General features: G+C 42.8%; 2 protein-coding genes across 5 annotated transcripts; both read left to right on the top strand.

Annotated features, from left to right (window-relative positions):
• Positions 1-57: 57 nt before the first annotated feature.
• Positions 58-13,655, top strand: LOC135541559 (solute carrier family 25 member 34-like). 3 transcript variants are annotated; one of them, XM_064967864.1, is made up of 6 exons: positions 58-267; positions 5,662-6,066; positions 9,282-9,347; positions 10,624-10,776; positions 12,058-12,192; positions 12,432-13,655. In XM_064967864.1, the coding sequence occupies exons 1-6, from the start codon at positions 202-204 to the stop codon at positions 12,612-12,614; spliced, it is 1,008 nt and encodes a 335-aa protein (XP_064823936.1). In that variant the 5' UTR covers positions 58-201; the 3' UTR covers positions 12,615-13,655. The 3 variants fall into 3 exon arrangements, with proteins under 3 accessions (XP_064823936.1, XP_064823935.1, XP_064823937.1); XM_064967863.1 differs by having other exon boundaries at positions 4,972-6,066; XM_064967865.1 differs by lacking the exon at positions 12,058-12,192 and having other exon boundaries at positions 4,972-6,066.
• Positions 13,656-13,914: 259 nt separating this feature from the next.
• Positions 13,915-17,316, top strand: LOC135541558 (transmembrane protein 82-like). Of its 2 annotated transcripts, none has more exons than XM_064967861.1 (6): positions 13,915-14,194; positions 14,362-14,434; positions 14,609-14,822; positions 15,111-15,528; positions 16,078-16,262; positions 16,961-17,316. In XM_064967861.1, exons 1-6 carry the CDS (start codon positions 14,110-14,112, stop codon positions 17,147-17,149), a joined length of 1,164 nt encoding a protein of 387 aa, XP_064823933.1. In that variant the 5' UTR covers positions 13,915-14,109; the 3' UTR covers positions 17,150-17,316. The 2 variants fall into 2 exon arrangements, with proteins under 2 accessions (XP_064823933.1, XP_064823932.1); XM_064967860.1 differs by having other exon boundaries at positions 14,606-14,822.
• The last annotated feature ends 2,124 nt before the right edge of the window (positions 17,317-19,440 follow it).

Raw genomic sequence — 19,440 nt, 5'->3', positions numbered from 1 at the left:
CCCCCTCTCTCATAACTATAACCTTTTACCCAGAGAGAATCAATAGGACCAAGGCAGGGGACAGAGCTGAGCTTTCGATTGGAACAGAGCATTTGAACAAAGCAGGGGATCTGGTGAGGTGTCGGACAGGGTTGTCTGGATTGGTTCTGGCCTAAGGCAGTAGGAGGAGACTTTCACAATGAATGGGAGTTCTGGGAACACATGTTTACTGAAGTTGTCTGGCTGTGCAGGGAAGGGAAGCAGAGAGAGGAAAGGAACACAACAAGAGTAAGATCTGCTTCATTTGCTATCAGAAATGTAGACTTTTGTAGATATGTGCAGATTATGCAAAGTCACTCTGGGGATCAGACTTCAGTGTCTTAAGTGCTTGATTTATAACTTGTGGGCCCTCCTTACGTCCGTAATTGTAGAGTTAGTATATGTATGTGTGTGCTGTTATTGGAAGTTAATGTGTATTTTTCTTTGTACAACAAGCTGTAAAGTGACCAAATCGCAGAGGTAGAAAATATGAGTGTTATGTGACTGAGTTTTGTTGAGAAGAAATGTAGTCAGCTGTCCTCTTTCCTCACTCTCTCCTGTTACATATTATTTACATAAAGAGAACCAAAGAAGCAACCAAAGCAAGACATGTAGTTCTTCCTCATAACTCTTCTTTCCAACTCATATAACTCCTCATAACACCTCTACATAACTCCTCATAACACCTCTACATAACTCCTCATAACACCTCTACATAACTCCTGATAACACCTCTACATAACTCCTGATAACACCTCTACATAACTCCTCATAACACCTCTACATAACTCCTCATAACACCTCTACATAACTCCTGATAACACCTCTACATAACTCCTCATAACACCTCTACATAACTCCTCATAACACCTCTCTACATAACTCCTGATAACACCTCTACATAAGTCCTCATAACACCTCTACATAACTCCTCATAACACCTCTACATAACTCCTGATAACACCTCTACATAACTCCTCATAACATAACCTCTACCTCTACATAACTCCTGATAACACCTCTACATAACTCCTCATAACACCTCTCTACATAACTCCTCATAACACCTCTACATAACTCCTGATAACACCTCTACATAACTCCTGATAACATAATAACTCCTGATAACACCTCTAATCCTCATAACACCTCTACATAACTCCTCATAACACCTCTACATAACTCCTGATAACACCTCTACATAACTCCTGATAACACCTCTACATAACTCCTCATAACACCTCTACATAACTCCTCATAACACCTCTACATAACTCCTGATAACACCTCTACATAACTCCTGATAACACCTCTACATAACTCCTCATAACACCTCTACATAACTCCTGATAACACCTCTACATAACTCCTCATAACACCTCTACATAACTCCTGATAACACCTCTACATAACTCCTCATAACACCTCTACATAACTCCTGATAACACCTCTACATAACTCCTCATAACACCTCTACATAACTCCTCATAACACCTCTACATAACTCCTCATAACACCTCTACATAACTCCTGATAACACCTCTACATAACTCCTCATAACACCTCTACATAACTCCTGATAACACCTCTACATAACTCCTCATAACACCTCTACATAACTCCTCATAACACCTCTACATAACTCCTGATAACACCTCTACATAACTCCTCATAACACCTCTACATAACTCCTGATAACACCTCTACATAACTCCTCATAACACCTCTACATAACTCCTCATAACAACACCTCTACATAACTCCTCATAACACCTCTACATAACTCCTGATAACACCTCTACATAACTCCTGATAACACCTCTACATAACTCCTCATAACTCCTCATAACACCTCTAACATAACTCCTCATAACACCTCTACATAACTCCTCATAACACCTCTACATAACTCCTCATAACACCTCTACATAACTCCTCATAACACCTCTACATAACTCCTCATAACACCTCTACATAACTCCTGATAACACCTCTACATAACTCCTCATAACACCTCTACATAACTCCTGATAACACCTCTACATAACTCCTGATAACACTCTACATAACATAACTACATAACTCCATAACACCTCTACATAACTCCTCATAACACCTCTACATAACTCCTGATAACACCTCTACATAACTCCTCATAACACCTCTACATAACTCCTCATAACACCTCTACATAACTCCTCATAACACCTCTACATAACTCCTCATAACACCTCTACATAACTCCTCATAACACCTCTACATAACTCCTGATAACACCTCTACATAACTCCTGATAACACCTCTACATAACTCCTCATAACACCTCTCATAACACCTCTACATAACTCCTGATAACACCTCTACATAACTCCTGATAACACCTCTACATAACTCCTCATAACACCTCATAACACATAACTCCTCATAACACCTCTACATAACTCCTCATAACACCTCTACATAACTCCTGATAACACCTCTACATAACTCCTCATAACACCTCTACATAACTCCTGATAACACCTCTACATAACTCCTCATAACACCTCTACATAACTCCTGATAACACCTCTACATAACTCCTCATAACACCTCTACATAACTCCTGATAACACCTCTACATAACTCCTGATAACACCTCTACATAACTCCTCATAACACCTCTACATAACTCCTCATAACACCTCTACATAACTCCTGATAACACCTCTACATAACTCCTGATAACACCTCTACATAACTCCTGATAACACCTCTACATAACTCCTCATAACACCTCTACATAACTCCTGATAACACCTCTACATAACTCCTCATAACACCTCTACATAACTCCTGATAACACCTCTACATAACTCCTGATAACACCTCTACATAACTCCTCATAACACCTCTACATAACTCCTGATAACACCTCTACATAACTCCTGATAACACCTCTACATAACTCCTCCATAACACCTCTACATAACTCCTGATAACACCTCTACATAACTCCTCATAACACCTCTACATAACTCCTGATAACACCTCATAACATAACTCCTGATAACACCTCTACATAACTCTGATGATAACACCTCTACATAATAACTCCTGATAACACCTCTACATAACTACATAACTAACTCCTGATAACACCTCTACATAACTCCTCATAACACCTCTACATAACTCCTCATAACACCTCTACATAACTCCTCATAACACCTCTACATAACTCCTCATAACACCTCTACATAATAACTCCTCATAACACCTCTACATAACTCCTCATAACACCTCTACATAACTCCTGATAACACCTCTACATAACTCCTCATAACACCTCTAACATAACTCTACATAACTCATAACACCTACATAACTCCTCATAACATAAACTCCTACATAACTCCATAACACCTCTACATAACTCCTGATAACACCTCTACATAACTCCTGATAACACCTCTACATAACTCCTGATAACACCTCTACATAACTCCTGATAACACCTCTACATAACTCCTGATAACACCTCTACATAACTCCTGATAACACCTCTACATAACTCCTGATAACACCTCTACATAACTCCTGATAACACCTCTACATAACTCCTAACATAACACCTCTACATAACTCCTGATAACACCTCTACATAACTCCTCATAACACCTCTACATAACTCCTCATAACACCTCTACATAACTCCTCATAACACCTCTACATAACTCCTGATAACACCTCTACATAACTCCTCATAACACCTCTACATAACTCCTGATAACACCTCTACATAACTCCTCATAACACCTCTACATAACTCCTCATAACACCTCTACATAACTCCTCATAACACCTCTACATAACTCCTCATAACACCTCTACATAACTCCTGATAACACCTCTACATAACTCCTCATAACACCTCTACATAACTCCTGATAACACCTCTACATAACTCCTACATAACTCCTCATAACACCTCTACATAACTCCTCATAACACCTCTACATAACTCCTCATAACACCTCTACATAACTCCTGATAACACCTAACACTCATAACACCTCTACATAACTCCTGATAACACCTCTACATAACTCCTCATAACACCTCTACATAACTCCTCATAACACCTCTACATAACATAACACTCTACATAACTCCTCATAACACCTCTCATAACTCCATAACTCATAACTCCTCATAACACCTCTCATAACATAACTCCTCATAACACCTCTACATAACTCCTCATAACACCTCTACATAACATAACTCATAACTCCATAACACCTCTACATAACTCCTGATAACACCTCTACATAACATAACTCCTGATAACACCTCTACATAACTCCTCATAACTCCTCATAACACCTCTACATAACTCCTGATAACACCTCTACATAACTCCTCATAACACCTCTACATAACTCCTGATAACACCTCTACATAACTCCTCATAACACCTCTACATAACTCCTCATAACACCTCTACATAACTCCTCATAACACCTCTACATAACTCCTCATAACACCTCTACATAACTCCTGATAACACCTCTACATAACTCCTCATAAGTTCCTTCATTATTTTACAGGCTCTGCTGTCTCTCAGGTTGGGCCAGATCCTTTGGCTGGACTTCCTCAATGATCATTGCACATGTAGACATGTTAGCTCAGTGAACAAACACAACTCTTTAACCCATGAGTCTAAGCTGGGGCCTTTCTGCTATTAGCCCTTACATTGAATAACAGATTTACTACATGGAACAACAGATAGTTCACCCAAAAATCAAAAGGAAGTTTGTTCTGAAGTGTCTGCCATATATCTGTGAGATATAAGAAACAGGAAACATTATTATTATTATATATTTTTTTAAACATATATTTAACCCCTTATTGTTTTGGCACTAAACAGTCTCCTTATATACTTCCATTCATTTTTTCAACTGGTACCAGGGGACGTTCAGACGAGTCTTGTGAGGCCTGTTCGTCTCCTAGGGGAAAACAACCAACATGTACGTGTTCGTGAGAGTCTCGCCTTTACACAGAGGGGTGACAGGCTCTACTGTCTCTCAAGTTGGGCCAGATCTCTTGGCTGGACTTACTCAATGATCATTGCACAAGTTAGCTCAGTGAACACACACAACCCTTTAACCCAATTCATCAATGTTTTCAAGAACATTGAGGACCTCAAGATGTAACTATACTTATGGACAGACTAGCATGAGGCATCTAAGAACATCATCCCAGAAACACTGAACACCAATGGCAGAGGAGCACAGTAACAGGAGCACAGGTCACATGTGACGTCATATCAGGCATATCAGGCAGTAATCACTGACTTCTTCTCATACCAGTCCCCGTCAGCAGTACAGTTCTGACCTCTGTTTCCAAGATTTCATGATCACATGCACCATACCCAGTAGTACACTCTATACCCTCTCACCCATCTGGAAGCCCTGACATAGACTGGGCAGTAGGTAGACTCATCACCCAGGACACCATTGGACACTCCGCACTTCAGAGATGACCGGTACCCAGCTTCTAAACTACCCTGCCACAGAATCTCCCTTCAGGTCTCCCAACTCCCACTCTATCCAGCTCCATTCAGTTGCCATGACATCCCCAATCCCCCCTCTTTCCCAGGCCGCCACGGTCACCTCGCCGCAGCTCCCTCTGGCTCTGTGGCCCCCGCTGGACTTTGCCTTGGGTGCGTTGTCGTGCTGCGGGGCCTGTGTGTTCACTAACCCCCTGGAGGTGGTGAAGACGCGACTGCAGCTGCAGGGAGAGCTGCGGGCGCGGGGGACCTACCAGCGGCACTACCGCGGGGTGGTCCAGGCCCTATGGGTGGTGGGTAGAACAGATGGGCTACGCGGGCTGCAGAAGGGGCTCTCGGCTGGGCTGTTGTACCAGGGTTTGATGAACGGTGTGAGGCTGGGCTTCTACTCCTACTGTGATGCCGTGGGGGTCACTGCAGCCCCTGGAGGGAGTCTGATGTCAGGAGCCATTGCCGGGGCTCTGGGCGCCTTCATCGCCTCTCCTGCCTATCTGGTGAGTAGCATGTTTGTTTTGTTGTTTCTCTTGTAGTCAATAGCTTTGTAAAAGGTAAAGAGGTATGGAAGGCACTTGGGGTCATAATGTACATACATAACATATATAGCATCTACAGTATTTACAGTGTGACGTCCCTCCCACTCTGTGTGCTGGGATCTCCTGTTTGGTAGTCTGCTTGTTGCAGGAGGCCAGTGGGCAGAGAAGAAGATCGTCAGCTGATGTGGCGCACCTGGGCAGGCTTGGCCTGCAGGCTATAAAGGGAGGCCACATCAGCCAACACTCTCTCTCTTCCCTGACTGGCAGGCTGGTTTCCACCACCTTGTGTTTTTTTCGGTCTGTTTTCACCATATAACACCCTCTCCACTCATCCACACACTACATACACTACTGATCCTACAGACGTCCACAGCTTATGTTACATTGTTGTATTTATTATTTTATCATTTAAGTCATGCGTGGTCTCCCTTTGTTGTTACGAAATATGAGCCAGGTTGTAACAACAGTGTTTACCCTACATTGTAAAAACTGATAAACAACAGCAAATCAGCTCAAATTGATTTTAATTTAGGAAATCTCTTCCAAAGTTTCCCCACAGAATAGATACAGTGCCTTGCGAAAGTATTCGGCCCCCTTGAACTTTGCGACCTTTCGCCACATTTCAGGCTTCAAACATAAAGATATAAAACTGTATTTTTTTGTGAAGAATCAACAACAAGTGGGACACAATCATGAAGTGGAACGACATTTATTGGATATTTCAAACTTTTTTAACAAATCAAAAACTGAAAAATTGGCATGCAAAATTATTCAGCCCCTTTACTTTCAGTGCAGCAAACTCTCTCCAGAAGTTCAGTGAGGATCTCTGAATGATCCAATGTTGACCTAAATGACTAATGATGATAAATACAATCCACCTGTGTGTAATCAAGTCTCCGTATAAATGCACCTGCACTGTGATAGTCTCAAAGGTCCGTTAAAAGCGCAGAGAGCATCATGAAGAACAAGGAACACACCAGGCAGGTCCGAGATACTCCACCTGGGAGACACACCAAACATGTGGAAGAAGGTGCTCTGGTCAGATGAAACCAAAATTGAACTTTTTGGCAACAATGCAAAACGTTATGTTTGGCGTAAAAGCAACACAGCTCATCACCCTGAACACACCATACCCACTGTCAAACATAATGGTGGCAGCATCATGGTTTGGGCCTGCTTTTCTTCAGCAGGGACAGGGAAGATGGTTAAAATTGATGGGAAGATGGATGGAGCCAAATACCGGACCATTCTGGAAGAAAACCTGATGGAGTCTGCAAAAGACCTGAGACTGGGACGGAGATTTGTCTTCCAACAAGACAATGATCCAAAACATAAAGCAAAATCTACAATGGAATGGTTCAAAAATAAACATATCCAGGTGTTAGAATGGCCAAGTCAAAGTCCAGACCTGAATCCAATCGAGAATCTGTGGAAAGAACTGAAAACTGCTGTTCACAAATGCTCTCCATCCAACCTCACTGAGCTCGAGCTGTTTTGCAAGGAGGAATGGGAAAAAATTTCAGTCTCTCGATGTGCAAAACTGATAGAGACATACCCCAAGCGACTTACAGCTGTAATCGCAGCAAAAGGTGGCGCTACAAAGTATTAACTTAAGGGGGCTGAATAATTTTGCACGCCCAATTTTTCAGTTTTTGATTTGTACAGGGAGTGACCATTTAATAAACAATGGACATGAAATAGAACATGGACAGCGTCTGGACAGGGGAAAACAAATCGACAATAATGCTGACACTGGGAACAAACTGAGAACAGACAGATATAGAGGGGCAAACAACAAAGTGAAGGAGTCCAGGTGAGTCCAATGAGCGCTGATGAGCATAATAATGGTGACAGGTGTGTGTAATGATTCCGTTCCAGAGAGGTGCTTGAGGGCGCCAGAGCGCCACAGAGGGTGAACTGGTACAGGCGTGACACCCTGCCCTACATTATGTGCCCCAATTTCACAACAAAGGCTTTTTGAGCACTCAGTGCATCATACCTTATGGATTATAATCATAAGTGTCAGAAATATTGCACCAGCCATGTTCCCTGTTATGAGAACCTGGTGTATTTGTGCAGGTACTGTAAATACAATTATAAACTGGGTAGTTCGAGCCCTGAATGCTGATTGGTTGACAGCCATGATATATCAGACCGTATACCACAGGTATGACGAAACATTTATTTTTACTGCTCAAATTACGTTGGCAACCAGTTTATAACAGCAATGAGGCACCTCGTTTGTGGTATATGGCCAATATACCACGGCTAAGGGTTGTGTCCAGGCACTCCGCGTAAGAACAGCCCTAAGCCGTGGTTTATACCACACCCTCTTGTGCCGTATTGCTTAAACCTATCAAGTCCGCCAGTTCAGCATGTTATGTATCATGTTATGTTCAGGGATGTGATTGTTATTGTGCGAAGGGCAGTGGCTTCTACAGTGGCTGTGCATTTCCCCATGCGTTCAGGCAGTTGCCCCTCACTTGTATAATAACCCATATAATAACCCAAGGTGGCCCTCATATACTCATGCTACTGTTGTTGTTGTCTAGGCTGCATCTGTTGCTCAATACATCAATGAGCCGCATAATCTCTCCAGCATTCTGAAAACACTATACATATAGATATGTTTCTGAGTATCTGGGTCACTAAATATACCTGGCATGTATCCACTTCCAAGCACTACCCAAAATACTTCCCAGCACTCACTCCTGTCCTTTTTTGGCAGTGTATGAAGGTAAACGAGACAGAATGATAGAAAGAGATTTCTGATTACACCCGGTATGGGAGAAAGACCAGGGGGGGCTCGGCCTCCGGAGTATGTGTGCATGTACATACTGTGGGAGCCAAACTCATCTTAATAACCTAAGCAACGGTCATTGAGAGAGAGAGTGAGAAAGTGAGAGAGCGAGAGAGATGAACAGTGAGGAAAGACAGATGTGAAATTGAGATCATGGGCATCCTGAAGGGGTGTGTGTGCAGAGTGCTGAAAAACGTGTACATGTTGTGTAACTAATACCAGGTGTAACCACTGAACAGTGTGTCTCTATATATTGACTGGGTTGTGCTTATTTAATTATAGGGTGATGTACTGCAGAGGCTCTCTTTGCAATGCTGTGTATGTCAAATGTGTATTCAATACATTGAAGAATCTATGTCTTATTTTTCCTCCACAGGTGAAGACACATCTGCAGGCCCAGACAGTTGAGGCCATCGCAGTGGGTCACCAGCACAACCATCAGGTGAGGGGTGTATGCGTGTGTGTACATGTGTATCACATGTGGATGCAGGACATCTGTTCCCTGTGTTCAAGACCTGCCTATAATTTGTTTTTGTATTTTACAATTTTTCTCCCCACTTTTGATCTTGTCTCATTGCTGCAACTCCCCAACGGGCTCGGGAGACGAAGGTCGAGTCATGTGTCCTCCGACACATGACCTGCCAAACCGCGCTTCTTAACACCCGCACGCTTAACCCAGAAGCCAGCCGTACTAATGTGTCAGAGGAAACACCGTTCACCTGAGTACTGAGGTCAGCCTGCAGGTGCCCGGGCCGCCACAAGGAGTCGCTAAAGCGCGATGAGCCAAGTAAAGCCCCCCCCCATCCAAACACTCCCCTAACCGGGACAACGCTGGGCCAATTGTGCACCAACCTATGGGACTCCCGATCACGGCCAGTTGTGATACAGCCCACTATCGAACCTGGGTCTGTAGTGATGCCTCTAGCACTGCGATGTGCCTTAGACCGCTGCGCCACTCGGGATGCCCCATGCCAATACATTTTTAATGATGGCTCTAATATTGCAAAAATCCTGTATTAACACCCTTTCAGTTTCAGAGGTAGGGGCAAACATGCTTTATTTTGTCTTGGTACTCCTCTCACACTTACAATAAAACAGCGTTTCCCAAACGTGGTCCTCGGGACCCAAGGGGTGCACGTTTTGTTTTTTTGTCCTAACACTACACAGCTGATTCAAATGACCAAAGCTTGATGATTAGTTGATTATTTGAATCGGCTGTGTAGTGCTAGGGCAAAAAACAAAACATGCACCTCTTGGGGTCCCGAGGACCCTGCAGTGAAGCTCAAGGCAATGTATAGATCTAAGGTATGCAGGTTTTTTACAGTAAAGTCAACTGGTACAATATCCCTTTGTGTTTGCCATAGGCTGAAGCAATCCAATACCTTGACACACTATCATTTGTGGGCAAAATGTCCACAAGTGATGTAAGTGCAGAGTTCATAACTTAATAGTAGAAACATGTCCATACTTCAGAGAGGGATTTCCATTTGAAAACACTTTAATGTTCAACAGCGAGAAGCACTAGGCTATATATGGTAGCCTACACATGTGGTTCGACACTTCAACTTTTCTCCCTCAAAATGTATCTGTTTCTTCTGAATTTGCTTTACAAGCCAGTTGCCTCTAGCTACAGTTTACTAGAGAATACCTCTCCACACCTTGTGGTAAATAGAAGCAGATCACTTTAACTGATGAAGGATCCCCTTTCCCTCCCTCAGGGGGTGTCGAGTGCCTTCGCCAATATCTACTGGCGGGAGGGCGTGGTGGGGCTGTGGAGGGGTGTGAACGGGGCTGTACCCCGAGTCATGGTGGGATCAGCCACCCAACTGGCCACCTTCAGCTCCACCAAAGAATGGGTGGCACGCCTGCAGGTAACTATAGAAACCATGTATGCACACCCAGACTGTGTTGCCTATTGCATTACAAGCCAGGTGTCACACATGCAGATGGCAATCATAGTACAGTACCAGCAGATAAGGATTGTGTTTATAGATTAGGGTTGTCTGTTATTGTCATGCAAAATACTGCCGGTCTCACGGTAATTGGCCGTTAATTAACATAAACATGTTTAGCAGCCCCAGGCCTCCACTCATACAAGCTTCAAACAAACCGCTGATGCATCTACATTGAAAAAAGTATAATAAATCAATTTAACATACACCATCACAATAAATCCATTATTTATTTTAGTCGCATCTAAATAAACATTATGATATGAAGAAAATGTATTTCTGAAGAACAGAATATAAGTTGGCCTACTGTATGTTACCTGGCTATGCTCCATGCCGCTGGCTGTAGCCTTCTTCATTAGCTGACAAGATATGCATGGCATTATTTTATATTACATGATTTTAGAGTAAGAAGAATATAATTGAACTTAGCTGAATAAAATAGAAAGGATATTTTTGCGACTCTGGAGCGAGTGTGCATATGAAGTTGCTATGTTGAATGTACAAGTGATCATTTGAAACAAGTCCTATAAAGTAATAGCGGGTACTATATAGTACTAGTGAGCCAAGTTAGACATGACTTACTATGCACTGAATGGAGCTGTATGCATGCTACTGAGTGATGCTGAAGTAGACTTTCTAATCAACAATAGCCAGCTCTTATATGGAATAAACCAGCCCATCATCACCATAGAAAGCTCTGTCCATTTCGTTGTTAGGCTTTGAAAAAACATCCACAATGACCATGTTTTACACTCAGTTTCAACCTGCTGTTGAAACTTTTTTCTTCAAATTGATCATCCCGGTGAGGGGAGTTGTAAAAGCAGGATACTGTTTTGATGATGTGTTTGAAGTGATTTTCGATTGCATGTGCATTGATGTCAGAGTGGTTAGAGGGAAAGTAGAGCCCTGAGTACCAGGCCATTAACCACCTGGTGGTCATTAGCAAGTTGGGTACTACCAAAGCATGTCCAGAGTGCTAAAAGGAGAATGCCGTGACTCAATGGCCACGTGTAATTTTACTGCAGAAATGACTCATGACTGTCGGTGTGGTCATAATACAGTGACCAGTTCTAATCCAGAATGATTGATTGTTTCTGAGTTGATTGTTCTTTTACAAGGTACATATGATATAAGAAGCCAACAAGATATGAATAATCAGGCACCCCTACCGTTAGTTGATTTCTCTCTGTGTCTTTGTAGTGGTACAGTCCAAACAGCTGGCTGGTTGCCTTGACAGCTGCCTGTATCAGTGGAGTCGTAGTGACAATCACCATGACCCCGTTTGATGTCATCAGCACCCGCCTCTACAACCAGCCAGTGGATGAGCATCATAGTGTGAGCCTTTTTTCAATATCTTGTTGTCTTTCACCCATCATTATTGCCATTGCCCAATTCACCCTGATATTCCCTGGCCTCTCTCTTGGCTTCTAAGTACCTTTCCGTCTCCATATACTGTACACCCCTAGCTCTTAGCTGTTCAACTCAAATATATATAAATATCTATTATATACTGTAACTATCTATCGCTGTTGAACTCACAGTTGTATCCTCTGTCTCTCTTGCCTGTCTGTTAGGGTCGTCTGTACCAGGGCTTCTCAGACTGTCTGGTGAAGGTGTGTCGGACCGAAGGTGTGCTGGGACTTTATAAAGGCATGGGTCCTGTATTCTTCCGCCTGTGCCCTCACACCATTCTCAGCATGCTCTTCTGGGACCTGATGAGACAGAGAGCCTTCCAGGACGTCCAGAACCAAAGCTGAAGAGAAGTGGATATTCAGTCAATCCTGGATGACAATGGAAGTTGAATTTTAAAATAATGATTAATTACTAAACCCAACAGGTTTTGGTCTGTTGCCTTCGTCAGAGGGGCCTCATACTGTACATGGACAGAGTTGAGGTTTAATAATTGACAGGTCCATTGGTGGAGAGAAGGAGAGACATTGAGTAGACACTCTTGCACTCACTCAGTGGTTGACAGAAATTATACATAATGGCTTGACATACATCATTTAACTTAAACAATTTGTTCCATCTCCAGTTTATTTTACTGACACTGCAAGTTCCTGGACAGTGATGTTGAAGGATGATATGGAAGATGAGGCTCACTCCATGCCTAAGCCTTAAAGGGGCAATCTGCAGTTGCTATATACATTTTTGGATATACATAAATTATATGTATCCATTGATTCTTAAAGAATATAACTTAGAATTTTTCCATGAGCTTAGTTCAAATGGAATACCCCATCAGAACCCAACATATAAGCTTGTTTTACTCCAGTGTTTGTAAACAAAGTTTAAATGTAAATAAACACTATATATCCTCAAAACATGGTTACAACTATAATTTTGATATCATGGATGGTCAGTCCTTGCATCCATAGTTCTGTCTATGGATTTAAGAGTGGTTACATTTCTCCAGCCACATCCCTCAACTTTGACCAAAACAGGAATCGGGGAGGTCTCTTTTATTTTTTTTATGGATTCAACTGCTGATTGCCGCTTTAAGATCAAAAGTCAAACTGTGCACAAGAAGGCCCATTATTAATGAAGCAAGACGAAGGTTGGTCAGATCAACAATTCTGTGTAATATGTGGCTTTTATTCTAGGTTAGTGACCTAGATAATTTTGAGGCAACAGTTTTACTGATATTTTTGTCATTTCCATGTAATGTGTGAAAATAAAAATGCTTTGACTTGTGCATGTCTGAAGATGAAAAAAATGTAAGATAATTTGAACTAATTGAAGTATATGTATAATTGTCATATTGAATTTCCATTAATAAAGACCATTCTACTTTAAAATTGGAATACACATCCGGTTTAATGTTCACAGGCCCCATTGACGGCACAGATGAGTACCCCAGCCTAGCTTCTGAGAATGCATTTTTTAAAGACAACAGTCTAATCTAACAGATTCCCTTGATGCGATTTCAGACAATCATCTTTTGCAACCCCTTTTGATCACGAAACATCTAGGCCTCCTCGGACAGGGGGGCACACGTCAGACCACAATCATACGACCTTTGAAACTTCAACACGAAGAGAACACACAAGTGATCAATACGGTGAAAATGAAGGCAACATGAAAACCATCTGAAGAGTTTCGTGTTGCGGAGGAAAGGATACTAATACCTCCTACTTGGTCACTGCGTTTCTAATCAATGGCAATATCACTGTACATTTTGGATCGAAGTTTCTAGCATTGGATGCATAACACATACTTGCGCCCATCGTGCCAGTGAGAAAAAACGAAAAAATGTCACTGTCTCCTTCAAATTGGCTAGCGTGGATCCCGGTGTGGCTGCCATTTGACTCCAACCCTTTTGATTGTGTATTGCAAGGTGGGTCGCTATACGGTTATGCATTTATCCGTTCGCGTCTATGTTATTGCACCCGTTTCATATTAATTAAATCCTTGAATTATGGTGGTGATGATGAAACGATCATGTTCAGAAACTTTATTGGTGATGCTGATAGTAACGCGCTCGTGTGTGCTTGTGTTCCTCAGGTCTGGTTGGTGCGTGTGGAATCTCAGTGTTCTATAATCTCATGAGAGTTCACCTACTCCTTCAGTCAATCAGGTGAGATACTGTTGCTTTTTAATATATATTGTCTCAAAACAATAAATAACCTCTACGGTGTTCATGAATAACCTGTGTTCATGAATGCTTACATCAAATGCAATGTTGTATGCGATAGTGCATATGTGTACAACCTTGCTGGTGTACACTTAATTAATCTCTCCCCTTTAGCAGTGGTTCTGAATATAATCGGGACAGTAAAGACAAGGGAAGGTCAGAGTCTTCGCCTGCAGCAGGGAACAAGCCGTTGGGGGGACATGGGTTGAGTGGTGTGCTGCAGTTTTGGTTCCTGACTGGCCTCCTGTCTCTGGTCGGCCCCCGGGTCTCCTCTCTAGTGGTCCTGGAGTTCTCCCTCAGAGCCGTTGCTTCCTGGATCACTGCAGGACCGGTGAGACACACACAAACACGCACACATCAACACAGTGTGTTTAATATTGTTTTTTGGTTCCTTTTGTAAATATGGTACACCAGTGTTATTTTTGTGTTTTGTTTTGGGGGACATTGTCATTCATTGTTCTATAAATGTAGTCCTTAATCCATGCATTAATCTGTCTGTCTGTCTGTCTGTCTGTCTGTCTGTCTGTCTGTCTGTCCGTCTGTCCGTCTGTCCGTCTGTCCGTCTGTCCGTCTGTCCGTCCGTCCGCCCGCCCGCCCGCCTGCCCGCCCGCCCGCCCAGGATGTCCTCCCAGGCAGCACCAAGCTCATGCTGGTCCAGTGCCAGTTTTCTCTAGGCTGTGCTCTGAGCTGCAGTCTCCACTTCCTCCAGGAGGGGGCTCCCCATCGCTCACTCAGCCTCTTGCTGGCGGCCGGTCTCAGCTGGCTGCTGGCGGGTCACTGCCACTTTCTCTGGGGCCACGTCTCCAGGCTCTACCACATACACAGCTCCCAGCGTTACTGTGGGGTCTGCATCACCCTCCTGAACTCCGGCCACTCCCTGCTCCCCTCGCTGCAGAGAGCCGTGCTCCTGGCCTTTGCCTTGGCTGGTGTGGCCGGCCTCGCCACCGTGCACCACCACTTCCTGTCCGAGGCGGAGTCTCTGAGGTTCTGGACACCACTGACCATCTGCTACACCCTGTTGGTGGTCTATGTCCAAGGTGATGCATCACTTAGATTGACTTGATTTCCATTGAAAATCTTAGCAGCCCAAAGAATGAGTTGAATCAATCAATTGAGAGAAGTAGCACCACAACAAGTAGAATAGCCTCTATAAGATCAGGGTCGTGTTCAGTAGTGAGGAAACATTTCACAACAGAGTGTAATGGGGCAAGTACAACCTCAATTTGTCCAATAAGAACACATATTTTCATGTTCAGTCACAAAACTTTGCAGTGTGCCCTACTGAACAGAATCACCTTTATTTGCCATGTACATTTACACATACCTGGATTTTACTTGGTAATATGGTGCTGCTAGTGATAGACAACAATTAGAGACAGAATACAGACAGCAGAGTTTACACCGAGTTTACATACATTATATACAAATAGGTAGAGTGAGCATAGAGCTATAAGAGATTGAGCAGTGGCTCTACAAATATACAGTTGATATACAGTGTATGTACAAATGTACATTATCAGTATACATTTATCTAGCACCCTAGTAGTGTCACGTTTGTTCATTGTCTACTCTATTGCCCTCCACAGAGGAGCGGAATCGACGCCCTGGCAGTGAGGCCTTGCTGCACACGGTGGCTTTGCGTCTGGGAGCCCTGCTGGTGCTCATGCTGATGGTGGGCCGCTGGACTGACATGCTCCACATCCTCATCACCTTCCTGGGGGAATTTGTCTGTCTCTTACCTTCTCATGACCTCCTCCAAGCCCTGACCCAGGTTAGTGTGGCTCCACAGCCTGTACACATCTCACTCTTGCTCTGTGTTTGCTCTCTCTCTCTCTCTCTCTCTCTGTCTTTCTCTCTCTCTCTCTCTCTCTCTCTCGCTCTCTCTGTCTCTCTCTCTTTTTCACCTTCTCTTTCTCTCTCTGCAGGGACAGCGAAATCATTTCACAGGGGTGCGGGAAAACAATAGTTTAAACCTAGACATGTTTCTAAAAAGCCAATATAATATTTCTGCCAACATTGGGTAGGCTATTTGTTAGTCAACTTGTCTGTAATTACATACATGCAGCTTCTCGTCTGTCATAACTTTGCCATAGAAGATTTAATAAAGCTTTGCTTACAAGAAGAATGTTAGAATGAGCATCAATAATAGAATGCATCAATAATTTAGTTGAAATCGGTTACGTAAGGACTTTTAGGGACCGGGGAGAAAACACAATACCTCTAATGGCACAGACTTTTCATTTCTGCTTCAAGGACCTTTAGGGACCGGGGAGAAAACACAATACCTCTAATGGCACAGACTTTTCATTTCTGCTTCAAGGACCTTTAGGGAATGTGGAGAAAACACAAAACGGGAAAGATTCTTCCGCTCTTATGGCACAGAATTTTGTGATCATACGGTAATCATTGATTCCAAATAATTTTCTGTATCTTCATGTCAGTATTCTCTTTTGTTCTATTGCTTTTTAGGTGGAAGCAGAAGAAGACATTCCCAACAGATCTGCCCAGCACTCCAGCAGCACACAGCAGCACATGTCACCAAGGAGAAGCCTGTGCTCCATGTATTCAGACAGAGAAACACAGAGAGACTATCAGGCTGCAGAATACCACAACACAGACCAGTCCCTGTTTCACTCTACCTCAGATAGAGAAAAATAACTTGTTCTTCAAATACAGCCATCTACTGGCCTGTCTCACTCTGTGATATGTTGAAATCCAATAATGTCCCCATTTACGCATATTAATCATTGATACTGTTTTGTCCCATAGACGTACACCATTTTTGTCATAAATCATAGCAATATTAAAATATGAATTGTTGTTTATGACCTTGTTATGACACTGTGTGGTTTGGACCAGTGAAGGGAGACCTAAACCTGCTTACACAAGATCTGTTGTTTCTTTCCTCTGTCTTCTCTTGAATTATTAACCAGTCTATTACCACAGTGACAAGGACGTGGTTGCTAGAGCCATAAATATACAGTTTGTTCTCTGGCTCAGTGGCTTACATAACACTGTATGGCATAGATACGATATAGATTTGAGCTGTAGCTAGGAGTTGTAGTCTATTTAGCTTTACCAGATGTCCCGAGTTGACTATTCAAACTATAACAATTGTGATGATAATTTCTATTATTTAAGAGGGGTGAGTATACAGTGAAAGATAGAAGGTGGTAAGGAAGTGGTTGAGTGGTAAGTCAAATGGGGGAATGATGAGAAGGAGAGGGTTGAAGATAGGGATGAACTGAGGTTGAAGATAGGGATGAACTGAGGTTGAAGATAGGGATGAACTGAGGTTGAAGATAGGGATGAACTGAGCTTGAAGATAGGGATGAACTGAGGTTGAAGATAGGGATGAACTGAGCTTGAAGATAGGGATGAACTGAGGTTGAAAGACCAGAGGGAGAGGTGTGTGGTAACTGTTGTCTCTACTGGGTGTACCTCATCCCTTCAAAAAGTAGTCATCACCCTGTTGCGCAATCCTAGTAGATTTACATTTTAGTCATTTAGCAGATGTTCTTGTCCTGGGCGACGTACAGTCAAACAGGAAGTACAGACAGGAATCATGCTTTATCAACTAAACGAAAGAGCAATTAGACCATTATTTGGTTTATGATGCCAGCGTTATGTCTAAGGTTTTAAATAGTTCCGAATAAATCCAAATTAAAGTTGAGAACAGGGTTTTATTTGTGGCCAAGGCCACGCAAATGGTTTCTAAAATGCAAATCATGCCTACATGCCTTTTCTGTCCTTTTACAAACACGCTTGTTGTGAAATGTCCATCATCATCATCCTGTTTGTGTTTCCCTTGGAGTCGCCCTATTTGTACTGAATAAACCAAAAGGAGATTTATTTCAAAGTGATGTAACATTATGTGCTGTTTTCCTACAATGGCCATCTCTTCTCTTACAGAAGTATTAGAGTTGTGTTCCCTTTCTGCATCTGGGTTCTTGATGAAGGGAAGTTGTGGTAGATTTTAGGGGCTGATGTCATAACTGGGTATGCCCTCCTGCACCTGTGACATCACCACAGAGTAGCATTCCATTTGTCAGACACTGGAATAACACAGACCCCCTGACCCAGCTCCCCTTCTGGCAGCTCCTCTCTCTCTCTCTCTCTCTCTCTCTACCTTTTTCTCTTTTCTTTTCTCTCTCTCTCCTTTTCTCTCCCTCTCTCTCTCTCTCTCTCTCTCTCTCTCTCTCTCTCTCTCTCTCTCTTTCTCTTTCTCTTCTCTCTCTCTCTTTCTCTTCTCTCTCTTTCTCTCTCTCTCTCTCTCTCTCTCTCTGTCTCTCTCTCTCTACTTTTCTCTCTTTTCTTTTCTCTCTCTCTCCTTTTCTCTCCCTCTCTCTCTCTCTCTCTCTCTCTCTCTCTCTCTCTCTCTCTCTCTCTCTTCTCTTCTCTCTCTCTCTCTCTCTCTCTCTCTTTCTCTTCTCTCTCTCTCTCTCTCTCTCTCTCTCTCTCTCTCTTTCTCTCTCTCTCTCTCTCTCTCTCTTTCTCTTCTCTCTCTCTCCCTCTCTCTCTGTCAGGATTTGGCCAGGGTTGTTCCGGGTTTTGGTCACTAGATGCCCCCATTGTGCTTTTTGACCTTATGTTTTTTCCCTTGTTCCCCATTATTATTTGCACCTGTGCCTCGTTTCCCCTGATTGTATTTAAACCCTTAGTTTCCCTCAGTTCTGTGCTCTGTGTTTGTATGTTAGCACCCAGCCCTAGTGTTCTGTGTATTCTTGTCGATTCCGGTGGATGCTCTTGTGGAATTCTGTTTTTGTTTTTGAGTATCTCTTGAGGCTTTTTGTGCTATTCCTACCACCTTTTGGATTTACCATTTTTGTATTGAAGGACTTCTCCTTTTTTACTTTATTAAATACACCGTCTTAAGTACTGCTGTGTCTGCCTCATCTTCTGGGTTCTGCTGACTATTCGTGGCTCAGTTGGTTAAGTGACTGTTTCTC

The sequence above is a fragment of the Oncorhynchus masou genome, chromosome 6, assembly GCF_036934945.1.
Source record: "Oncorhynchus masou masou isolate Uvic2021 chromosome 6, UVic_Omas_1.1, whole genome shotgun sequence".
Classification (NCBI taxonomy): domain Eukaryota; kingdom Metazoa; phylum Chordata; class Actinopteri; order Salmoniformes; family Salmonidae; genus Oncorhynchus; species Oncorhynchus masou.
This window is presented reverse-complemented; position numbering and strand designations above follow the sequence as displayed.